Genomic DNA, 12621 nt, shown 5'->3' on the forward strand with positions numbered 1-12621 from the left:
GAGGGTGAGGGGAGTGCAAACACAACAATTGATGATGAAGTTCTAGATCCCACCTACTGTCAACCCACAGTCAGGCACTCGAGGAGGTCAACAGAGGCGGTGGAGGAGGATACAACCGACGACGAAGTAACCTTGCGCCTTCCTGGACAGAGTCGGAGCACTGGTAGCACGTCTACAACTGCATAATCAGCCACCACTCTGCCTCTGAGCACTAGTCGGGGGGGCTCAGCAGGTCGCATGCCCTCTAAGCCTTGCCTAGCCTGGTCCATTTTTGACATAGAAAAAGATCGCCCAAATTATGTGATCTGTAAAATTTGTCGTGATTCTGTTAGTAGAGGTCAAAACCTCAGCAGTTTGACAACTTCTTCCATGAATCGTCACATGAATAAATATCATTTGTCCAAGTGGGAAGCTCACCGTGCTGCAATGCAGCCTAGCGGAGCGAACCATCCACGGCCTGCCCCTTCCAGTGCATCCGCGCGCTCTTCATCTTCTAGGACTGTGGGGACAGCTGTCACACCTGGTTTTCCACGCACAACTTCCACCACTGTAACCGCAACAGGCAGTTTGCTTGGTAGGTCGTCAGTTGGTTTGGAAGGGGAAACAAGTGCGTGTGTACAGCTCTCTCAGACATTGATAGCACCAACGTTGGATGAAGGCAACATCATGACTCCGCCTGCACTTTCCTCACAAACCTGCATTTTTCCAGGGACACCCTACTCAACACCGTCTACACACAGCAGCCAGATCTCTGTCCCTCAGATGTGGACAAATAAAAGGCCATTTCCTGCGACCCATGACAAAGCTAAGAGGTTGACTTTATCCCTCTGTAAGCTCTTGGCTACTGAAATGCTGCCTTTCCGCCTGGTGGACACACAGGATTATAGAGACCTTATGTCTGTCGCTGTGCCCCAGTACCAGATGCCCAGTCGCCACTACTTCTCTAAGAAAGGTGTGCCCGCGCTACACCAGCATGTCGCACACAACATCACCGCTTCCTTGAGAAACTCTGTGTGTGAACGGGTGCATTTCACCACCGATACTTGGACCAGTAAGCATGGACAGGGACGTTACATGTCGCTGACTGGGCACTGGGTAACTATGGTGATAGATGGTGAAGGATCTGCTGCACAAGTCTTGCCGTCCCCACGACTTGTGTGTCAATCCTCTGTCTGTCCAAGTTCCGCCACTGCTTCTGCCTCCTCCACCTCATCTGTGTCCTCCACCTCCGCCCCAAGCCTGCCTGGTCAGGCCACCAGCGTTCTCACTGCGCAGAAGGAATCACGCACCCCTCATTACTATGCTGGCAGCAGAGCGCAACGGCATCAGGCAGTCTTTAGCTTGACATGTCTTGGGAATGGGAGTCACACAGCTGAGGAGTTGTGGTCAGCTCTGCGGTCCGAGTTTAATAAATGGTTGTCTCCAATCAACCTGCAGCCTGGTAAGGCCGTGTGCGACAATGCTGCAAACCGGGGTGCGGCCCTTCGCCTGGGCAAGGTGACACACGTGCCTTGTATGGCTCACGTGTTGAACCTTGTTGTCCTGCAATTTTTAACACACTATCCTGGCCTAGATGGCCTTCTGACCAGGGCACGAAAACTGTCTGCTCACTTCCGCCGTTCAACCGCCGCAGCTGAGCGACTTGCATCGCTCCAGAAGTCTTTCGGCCTGCCGGTTCATCGCCTGAAATGCGATGTGCCGACACGCTGGAATTCGACTCTCCACATGTTACAGCGACTGTGGCAGCACCGCCGAGCCCTGGTGCAATACGTCATGACGTATAGCCTGGGCCAACGAGATGCAGACGTGGGGTAGATCACCCTGATGGAGTGGTCTCAGATCAAGGACCTATGCACCCTTCTGCACAGTTTCAACATGGCGACGAATATGTTTAGCGCTGACAATGCCATTATCAGCATGACAATTCCAGTCATTTACATGCTGGAGCACACGCTAAACACTATTCGGAGTCAGGGGGTGGGATAACAGGAAGGGGAGGAACTACAGGAGGATTTGTGCGCAAGACACAACAACATCACCAAGGTCCAGACGTTCATCATCACCAACGCGGCAGGCATGGGACCATGGGGGACAGGGATCAACAAGGGCGCATGGTAGCAGGCGAAATGTTGAGGAAGGTGCAGGAGAACATGAAGAAATGGAGGACGAACTGTCCATGGACATGGAAGACTCAGCGGATGAGGGAGACCTTGGTCAAATTTCAGTTGAAAGAGCTTGGGGGGAGATGTCAGAGGAAGAAAGAACGGTTAGCACCTCTATGCCACAAACACAGCGTGGACTTGGTCTGCATGGCTGCGCAAGACACATGAGTGCTTTCTTGCTGCACTACCTCCAACATGACCCTTGTATTGTCAAAATTAGAAGTGATGATGACTACTGGCCATAGAAAGGGACGCACGTATGCAGGAGTATCAGCAGAAGCTGTTACTCGATCTTAGCTCGGCTTTTCCACCAAACAACTGTGGTGCACGGAGTGAATCTCCCAGTTGTAACTTGACAAACATGGGACGGTCTCGTCATCTTCAACAGTCTACCCGTACCAGTAGCACCGTATCTGGTGCTGGTAACAGCAATTTTATTGAATGTTTTCATAATTTTTTTAGACCATCCTTTGCAAGGCCACCAGAGACAACAAGTCTGAAACATAGTCAACGGCTGGAGAGGATGATACAGGAGTATCTCCAAATGAACATCGATGCCATTACTTTGCAAATGGAGCCTTGCTCATTTTGGGCTTCAAATCTTGAAAAATGGCCAGAGCTCTCCAGTTACGCCTTGGAGATTTTGTCGTGTCCAGCTGCCAGCGTTGTCTCTGAACGTGTCTTCAGTGCTGCTGGGTGTGTGCTGACAGATAAGCGCACGCGTCTGTCCAGTGACAATGTGGACAGACTAACGTTCATCAAAATGAACAAGTCATGGATCCACAAGGAATTTACTACCCCTGTGTCATCCTGGGGAGAGTAAATTCTTGTGGATTTGGAATGTGCTTGATGCAAATCAAAACATCCTGTTTGCAACTAGGGCAAAAGTGCTGCCACTGATGGTGTGTCTGTGTGGCCCAATTTTTGGAAAAAAGGGAGACTCCGCTTGGAGTAACCCTTGCTTACATTGTTTTTAAAAATGATCCAAGATGAACAGAGCTGGGATCAGGAAAGACTTAGCTACCTACCCCGGGGTCATCCTGGTGACGGTTAAGTATGGCGTATTTTTGAATGTGCTTGATGCAAATCTAGCTGTGAAGTGTACAACTGGGGCACAAGTGCTGCCACTGAATGGGTGGGTGTGTGTGGGGCCCAATTTTTGGAAAAAAGGGAGACTCCGCTTGGAGTCACCTTGCGGTGTTTTACATGATTTTAGAAGGGCGTGCCATGCCTATATCTGTGTCTCCTCCTCTTTTTCCTTGTCCAGCTCTTTTTTTTTCCATGAGTATATGTCCTTGTCACTTTCCCATGTGTTTGTGTTGTGTTGTGGGTTGTTTGTCACCTTTTGGACACCTTTGAGGGTGTTTTCTAGGTGTTTTTATGTGTTTGTGAATGCCTGCCATTGTTTCCTATGCAGTTCGAGTTCGGTTCGACGAACCGAACTCGAACGGGACCTTTGTTCGGCGAACCGAATTGAGCCGAACCACGACCGGTTCGCTCATCTCTAGTTATGACTCTTCTTTTCTCATGTTCCTCTGTTGAGAAGTTTTTACTGTTTTTTTTCTCCTGCTTGTGTACTAAAACTGAGGTTGCCTCGCCAGGCCAGGAGGTGTATACTGCAGAGGAGGAGCTATGCTTTTGCATCTACTTAGTGTCCTCCTATGGATAGGCAGCATAACACCCATGGTCCTGTGTCCCCCAATGATGGCTAAGAGAAAACGATTTTACGGTGAGTACACAAAAATCCGTTTTTTATGGATATCTTTGAGAAATGGCTTTCTCTTTGCCACTCTTCCATAAAGGCCAAATTTGTGCAGTGTACGACTGATTGTTGTTTTACACCTCAGCTGTAGATTTCTGCAGTTCATCCAGAGTGATCATGGGCCTCTTGGCTGCATCTCTGATCAGTCTTCTCCTGGTTTGAGATGAAAGTTTGGATGGACGGCCGGGTCTTGGTAGATTTGCAGTGGTATGATACTCCTTCCATTGCAATATGATCGCTTGCACAGTGCTTCTTGAGATGTTTAAAGTTTTGGAAATCTTTTTGTAACCGAATCCAGCTTTAAACGTCTCCACAACAGTATCACGGACCTGCCTGTTGTGTTCCTTGGTCTTCATGATGCTATCTGCGCATTATACAGAACACTGAGACTATCACAGAGCAAGTGCATTTATACGGAAGCTTGATTACACACAGGTGGCTTATATTTATCATCATCAGTCATTTAGGACAACATTGGATCATTCAGAGATCCTCAATGAACTTCTGGAGTGAGTTTCCTGCACTGAAAGTAAAGGGGGCAAATAATATTGCACAAGTCACTTTTCAGTTATTTATTTTTTTTACAAAAGTTTAAAATAAGGAATAAATTTCGTTCAACTTCACAATAGTGTCCCAATTGTTGTTGATTCTTCACCATAACATTAAATTTTCATCTTTATGTTTGAAACCTGAAATGTGGGAAAATGTTGAAAAATTTAAGGGGGTCAAATACTTTCGCAAGGCACTGTTTTCATGTGTATATACACACACAAAAGTTTAATGTCGCTGTAATTATACTGACCTACAATCATGTTTCCAGGTCATGTTTACCACACAACGAATGCCCTAAAAACTAATCCTCAATACAATGGCATTGTGTTTTTTTTCCCCCCTATTTCACCTCTCTTGGAATTTCTTTTTTAAGTTTTTGAGTATTTTATATTCTAAAATTAGTGGTGATTCAAAACTACAACTTGTCCTGTAAGAAAAAACAACTATCGACTGAAAAACAACAAAATGTAATTGCTCTTGCAAAAAGGCGGGAAAACCCAAAGCACAAAAACATAAAATAGCTTGGTTTTGAAGGAATTAATGAGACTGTAAAAGGATTTCCAGTTATAATATTCTCCTCTCTACTATTTTGGACAGGTCCTACGACAGAGACCTCGGTTTGTGACATTGAAGAAGCAGCCCACCTATCTTGGTAGTGAGACCCTTGAACTCCGTGATTACCAGCTAGAGGGACTCAACTGGCTAGCGCATTCTTGGTGCAAGTATGTTTCATTCTTCAGCTTTGTACTGGATGTGTGTGTAGGTCTTTATTCCTTCTTTGAAGTTTTGATAGAGGCTAGGATTGTATGTGAAGAAGACTAAATACTTAGTGCATACATTTTCTCTGTTTTAGAATGTACTTTTATTTTTTTAAGACTGAATGTTTGCAAACTGGCACTTTGTGAACTAGACTTTCTGCTGCTTAGTTGTAACTATTTCTTATGAAATCCATAAGATGTATTGCTATACTTTACAGAGGTTGGCCACGACTATTTTTATTGATGGCCTATCCAGTGCATAGACAATCTATAATTGATGGAGGTGTGACACCTGGCATCCTGTGGATCAGCTGTAACCGGCATCGGACAGAAGTTCTCGGATCCTGGAAGACAGCAGCTTGGTCATTTCTATAGTGGCCGTGGCCAGGCAATACAGGTCCACCCCTATTCAACCGGCTGCAGCAACTATAGAAATGACCGAGCTACTGTGTTTCATCTTCCGACAACTTCTGTACGATGCCGGTTACAGCTCATTCGCAGGATGTCGGGTGTCACACCACCACCGATAAGAGATTGATTGCCTATCCACAGGATAGGCCATCAATAAAAAATGTAGTGGCCAACCCCTTTAAATATAGCGTAAAATTTTGTTTATATGTTCAATATCTGGAAGTAAATGCATTTTTCTTTTTGTGGCCACAGGAATAACAGTGTAATTCTAGCAGATGAGATGGGCCTAGGAAAAACTATTCAGACCATTTCCTTCCTCTCCTACCTGTTTCACCAGCACTTGCTTTACGGCCCATTTCTTTTAGTGGTGCCCTTATCTACTCTAACATCCTGGCAAAGGGAATTCGAGGCGTGGTCTCCTGAAATAAATGTGGTGGTGTACATAGGAGATGTTGGGAGTAGAAATACGGTAAGTAATGAACTGCGCCACAAAAATAAATCTGTCCACATTGTATATCTCCGTGAATAAAGCAGTATGCCTTCATCTTTTCCCCGGTGCAGATAAGGGAGTATGAGTGGGCTCATCAACAGAGCAAGAAAATGAAGTTTAATGCACTACTAACAACATATGAAATCCTGCTGAAGGATAAGGTGAGCGGTGCGGACGCTTAAAGCTCTCATGAATGACTGAAGTCATGGCTATCTTTTTCACAGAATCTGTGACAGATTAAGACCGATCTGTGAAACATCAATGTGCATTTGATAGACCTGATTGGTTTGATATTTTTTCACCATTTGATGTAAGGTCCCCATACACATTAGATGGCTGTTGGCAGAATTATTCTTCGATCGACAGCCATCTCAGCTTTCTGTCCCATGCACAGGAGCGAGCACTCAGCCAAATGATCGTTCCTGTGTTCTCTGACAGACATGTAGACCGAAGGCTTATTTCCAGGAGATCAATACATTCGGCAGTGTGACCATGCTCTATCGGCATCTCCTCTGACATTCAGTTAGCTGGCGCTCCCGTAAACATGAGACTGGCGGCTGAGTGCATTTTATTGTCGGGTTCAGCCAACAATAGTCAAATGTATATGGGGGCATTTACGACCCATTAACTGTGCGGTGGGAGCACATTACCAACTCCTTTTCTTTCTCTGAAGGCTGTTCTGAGCAGTATTAATTGGGCTTTTCTTGGAGTTGATGAAGCACATCGATTGAAGAATGATGACTCCTTATTGTACAAGACCCTCATAGACTTCAAATCCAACCATAGATTGCTGATTACTGGAACTCCCCTACAAAATTCTTTGAAGGAACTCTGGTCACTCCTGCACTTTATCATGCCAGAAAGGTAAGAACTGCATTTCCTCTATTAGCCCTTACTTCCAGCACACAACTGCTAATTTTTAAAGGTCATGTAAAAAAAACGCTATTAACCTGGGTCAATCTGCTGGTTAAAGGAAATGTCCACTACTCACACAACCCCTTCTCAGTCAGTATATTTTCCCCTTGTAAAATAATAACGCCTTTACTCACCTCTGGCACCGTTCTAGCGGTGTCAGCACAGGGTCTCCCTGTGGCCAATTAGTACTGGTTTCACGCTACTCTCTTTTGGACATAATTGACATATGGAGGAAGCGAGATCTGTGGCTGCCCTCTCACTTCCTCCAAAAGTCTTGATTTGTCCAAAGGAGAGGAGCGTAAAGCCAGCGCTTTTTGCCCGCAGGGATCATGTGACATAACAATGTCATGCAATCTTAAGGAGAGTCAGTGCCGACACCACTAGAACGGCGCTAGCACAGATGGCGAGTATAAGTGTTATTATTTTACTGTTTGAAAACGTACTGATTGAGAAGAAGCTGTGTGACTAGTGGACATCCCCTTACATAGTGTTCTGAAGCTGAGCGGCCACGGCACTGAGAGACCTGCTGCTGGGAGGAAATTAACTGTATGCCTTCCAGCAGCCTCTGCCTTTCAATCACAGAGACTCAGCCGGAGCAGTTTCAGTCACTGCTTGGTACATAGTGAGCGACGTCTGTAACCACACACTGGCAGTGTCTGACAGCCGACCCCTCAGTGTATCAGTACAGAGCCAATAGTCAGGCAGTGTCGGGCCTGAAACCGCTCCAGGCACACCTTTTTGACTGAAAGCCCAAGGCTGCCAAGAGGAATAAAATGTGGTTCTCAGGTTCCCTTTAATGCCATCCTCTAAATATAGAAATTGGCTTCTGTTCTTTTGCAGTCCTTGTACTGTTAGTGAAATCGTCCATTTTTTTATTTATGAATTTAAATTTGGGATGATGAGGAGTCTAGTTATAAAATGTGACGTGCTCCTTTCCATTTATTATCTAGCTAGCTGGCTGTTCCTCACACCTGTACGAAGTGCTACATTACCTCTTTAGTGTCTGTGGCAGATGTGTGCACTTACTATATGAAGCAGAGGAGCTGAACCCACTCCATACAGTGTGGGTGCAGGCTGTGTTATACCCCTGGCACCCCAGAGTAACTCCTGCAGTTGGAGCTAGCTCCGATCACTACAAATTATACTCTTTGATGACATTGACATTTTCAAGTTTAGGGACAGAGAGTGGGGAGTTGTTACTCTTGGAGGATGAAGAGTATAAAGCGAAAAAAAAATGTCTTTGTTTCCAAGGGGTTTAATAATTCTTCTGTATTTTCAGGTTTGAATATTGGGAAGACTTTGAGGATGAACATGGAAAAGGAAGAGACAATGGTTATCAGAGTCTCCACAAAGTTCTAGAACCATTCCTGTTGCGAAGAGTTAAGAAAGATGTAGAGAAATCTCTTCCAGCCAAAGTAGAGCAGATTCTCCGTGTAGAGATGTGTGCTCTGCAGAAGCAGTATTACAAGTGAGTCCTTACCGTCAGTCATTCGTGGCACTGTGCCATCTGTCTCCTGCTCACAGAAGCTCTCACTTTCCATCTTTTCATGAAGGTGGATCTTAACAAGAAACTACAAGGCTTTGTCTAAGGGAACAAGGGGTAGCACATCTGGCTTCCTTAACATTGTGATGGAGCTAAAAAAATGCTGCAATCACTGCTTCCTTATCAAGTTCCCAGAAGATACAGAAAAAGAAACCAAGCTTGAAGGGCTACAGGTCAGTACCTTATACTCTGTATAGCGTGCCTGTTATACTAACCAAAGAGCTGCTCCTTCTTTAGTCCTCGGGTGTGTTTTGTGACATCTACTCATGGATCTTTTTTTTTTTTCATGAAAAGAAAAATATATTATTACCTTAAATGTTCACCTTTCTCGTGAGCTGAAATAGCAGGGTTCCTTGAAAAAATTGTCTCCACATGTGGGGAAAAAGGAGGACTTTTGGTACTTGCCATAAAATCCCTTTCTCATAGCCTTCATTGGGGGATACAGGAAACTATCGTTGTATGCTTTGCCCCCAGGTGGGTGACGCTAAAGGGCACTTTACACACAGCGACATCGCTAGCGATTGCTAGCGACGTCGCGAGCGATAGCACCTACCCCCGTCGTTCGTGCGACATGTGGTGATCGCTACGGCAACGTCACACGCACTTATCTGCTTAGCGACGTCACTGGAGACACCGAACAATCTCTCCTTTAAGGGGGAGGTTCGTGCGGCGTCACTAAGCGGCCGCCCAATAACAGAGGAGGGGTGGAGATGAGCGGCCGGAACATGCCACCCACCCCTTTCCTTACTCATTGCCGGCGGCCGCAGGTAAGGAGATGTTCGTCGTTCCTGCGGTGTCACACATAGCGATGTGTGATGCCGCAGGAACGACGAACAACCAGTGGCATGCACCACCAACGATATTATGAAAAGGAGTGACGTGTCAACGATTTTTGACGTTTTTGCGGTCGTTGATCGTCACTCCTTTTAGTCACACACAACGATATCGCTAACGGCGCCAGATGTGCATCACGAACACCGTGACCCCGACGATAAATCGTTAGCGATATCGTTGTGTGTAAAGTACCCTTAAGTATTACACTTAAAGAAAGCGTTGACTACTTCCCTCACCGACATTTAGTGACCCAACTCTCTGACCATGTCCAACTTGTGGAAAGATGAATCGGACACATTAGAGAGAAACAGACAGAAGGAAGGGTTAAAGTTTCTTTAGGGAAAAAAAAAGAAGGTACCGGACATAGACCACCTTATTCTGGAGAACTGCGATAAAGAAAGTTATAGCTACCACAAAAGTAACCTACCAGAGGAACAAGATTAGTCAGAGGAGAGCCCTGCAATATGTCAAGACCAGGTTGAGATCTCATGGATCTAATAGGGGGCCAATAAAGAGGAATCAGATTACCACACCCTGCACCAAAGATCTGATTAGTGGCCTGAAAGCAAGATGCTTCTAAAAGTAAGTAGACCGGTCAGAAGCCTGTCCCCTTATAGGAAGTTTGAGCCAGCCTGAATTGGAGACCCAGCTGCAAGAAAACTAGAAGATATGGGAGTGAAAAGGGTATAGAGGTGACATGATTAGATACACACCAAAGGTAAAAAGGCCTTCCAGGTAGAAACGAGATTAGGAGGGCATCTGCTCTAATCATAGAATGACTGGAGAAAAATTAGATCCCAGAACTGTGCCTTCTAACAGCCATGCCATTAAAGTGAGTGACCGCAAATACAGGTGGAAGAGGGGAATCTGTAAAAGTAGATCTGGACAATTTTCACAGAACTTCTACAAGAAAATTGATTACTTCTGCGTTAAAGTATCGTTCGGACCAGTTTAGGGCCATAAGAATGTTGATCTGCTTGAACAACTTTTCGTTCAATCTGAATGGTATCAGGCCGACATCTAGAATACCCCACCGGAGTCAAATCTGGAACAAGACATTCAGGTGAAGCAATTACTTCCCTGCGGATAGCCTTTGTGGGTTAGGAACTCTACACAGTAGTCTACTTGGTTTATGTGGTGCGCTTGAATTGCTGTATTTCTGCATTTTGCTGAGACAAGAATTAGAGAGATCGCTATCGTGGCTATTGATGATGATATACCACAGCTGTGGCATTGTTGTAAAGTGTCTGCAGTCATTATATGCCAAAAACAGGATGGAAGAGTGGTGGAGGCGAGTGAAAGGGGAATGCTACCACTAGACCAGAGAATTTCTGAATGTCCATGTTGGACAAAAATTCTCAGGCTTCCATGAAGGCTACAAGGGAACACAGAAACTCCATCCGGAAGCTATGTAGGTGGGTCCTTTTATTCAACAGTTTCATGTCCAAAGTGTGGCAAACTGAGACATCTCACTTGGGACAACAAAGAGGTTTGAATTAAAACCTAGAAAGCACTCTTATACTGGAACCAAAACAATAACATCTGAACAGAGAGTGAGGTGTTACAGTTGGGTCCAGAAATATTTGGACAGTGACACAAGTTTTGTTATTTTAGCTGTTTACAAAAACATGTTCAGAAATACAATTATATATATAATATGGGCTGAAAGTGCACACTCCCAGCTGCAATATTAGAGTTTTCACATCCAAATTGGAGAAAGGGTTTAGGAATCATAGCTCTGTAATGCATAGCCTCCTCTTTTTCAAGGGACCAAAAGTAATTGGACAAGGGACTCTAAGGGCTGCAATTAACTCTGAAGGCATCTCCCTCGTTAACCTGTAATCAATGAAGTAGTTAAAAGGTCTGGGGTTGATAACAGGTGTGTGGTTTTGCATTTCGAAGCTGTTGCTGTGACCAGACAACATGCGGTCTAAGGAACTCTCAATTGAGGTGAAGCAGAACATCCTGAGGCTGAAAAAAAAGAAAAAATCCATCAGAGAGATAGCAGACATGCTTGGAGTAGCAAAATCAACAGTTGGGTACATTCTGAGAAAAAAGGAATTGACTGGTGAGCTTGGGAACTTAAAAAGGCCTGGGCGTCCACGGATGACAACAGTGGTGGATGATCGCCGCATACTTTCTTTGGTGAAGAAGAACCCGTTCACAACATCAACTGAAGTCCAGAACACTCTCAGTGAAGTAGGTGTATCTGTCTCTAAGTCAACAGTAAAGAGAAGACTCCATGAAAGTAAATACAAAGGGTTCACATCTAGATACAAACCATTCATCAATTCCAAAAATAGACAGGCCAGAGTTAAATTTGCTGAAAAACACCTCATGAAGCCAGCTCAGTTCTGGAAAAGTATTCTATGGACAGATGAGACCAAGATCAACCTGTACCAGAATGATGGGAAGAAAAAAGTTTGGAGAAGAAAGGGAACGGCACATGATCCAAGGCACACCACATCCTCTGTAAAACATGGTGGAGGCAACGTGATGGCATGGGCATGCATGGCTTTCAATGGCACTGGGACACTTGTGTTTATTGATGACATAACAGCAGACAAGAGTAGCCGGATGAAATCTGAAGTGTACCGGGATATACTTTCAGCCCAGATTCAGCCAAATGCCGCAAAGTTGATCGGACGGCGCTTCATAGTACAGATGGACAATGATCCCAAGCATACAGCCAAAGCTACCCAGGAGTTCATGAGTGCAAAAAAGTGGAACATTCTGCAATGGCCAAGTCAATCTCCAGATCTTAACCCAATTGAGCATGCATTTCACTTGCTCAAATCCAGACTTAAGACGGAAAGACCCACAAACAAGCAAGACCTGAAGGCTGCGGCTGTAAAGGCCTGGCAAAGCATTAAGAAGGAGGAAACCCAGCGTTTGGTGATGTCCATGGGTTCCAGACTTAAGGCAGTGATTGCCTCCAAAGGATTCTCAACAAAATATTGAAAAAAAAAAATTTTTTTTTGGGTTTGGTTTATTTGTCCAATTACTTTTGACCTCCTAAAATGTGGAGTGTTTGTAAAGAAATGTGTACAATTCCTACAATTTCTATCAGATATTTTTGTTCAAACCTTCAAATTAAACGTTACAATCTGCACTTGAATTCTGTTGTAGAGGTTTCATTTCAAATCCAATGTGGTGGCATGCAGAGCCCAACTCGCGAAAATTGTGTCACTGTC

At 44.9% G+C, this 12621-nt stretch overlaps 1 protein-coding gene across 3 annotated transcripts in view; it reads left to right on the forward strand.

Moving 5' to 3' along the window:
- The window catches only part of CHD2 (chromodomain helicase DNA binding protein 2), a 239130-nt gene that overhangs the window by 109089 nt on the left and 117420 nt on the right, over positions 1-12621 (forward strand). For all 3 annotated transcript variants that reach the window (XM_075345973.1, XM_075345975.1, XM_075345974.1), the window contains exons 13-18: positions 5074-5198; positions 5898-6114; positions 6207-6296; positions 6809-6999; positions 8330-8518; positions 8604-8766. In XM_075345973.1, coding sequence (XP_075202088.1) covers positions 5074-5198; positions 5898-6114; positions 6207-6296; positions 6809-6999; positions 8330-8518; positions 8604-8766 — 975 coding nt within the window. The remainder of the gene's footprint in view (positions 1-5073; positions 5199-5897; positions 6115-6206; positions 6297-6808; positions 7000-8329; positions 8519-8603; positions 8767-12621) is intronic.

The sequence above is a fragment of the Anomaloglossus baeobatrachus genome, chromosome 4 (assembly GCF_048569485.1).
Source record: "Anomaloglossus baeobatrachus isolate aAnoBae1 chromosome 4, aAnoBae1.hap1, whole genome shotgun sequence".
Lineage (NCBI taxonomy): Eukaryota > Metazoa > Chordata > Amphibia > Anura > Aromobatidae > Anomaloglossus > Anomaloglossus baeobatrachus.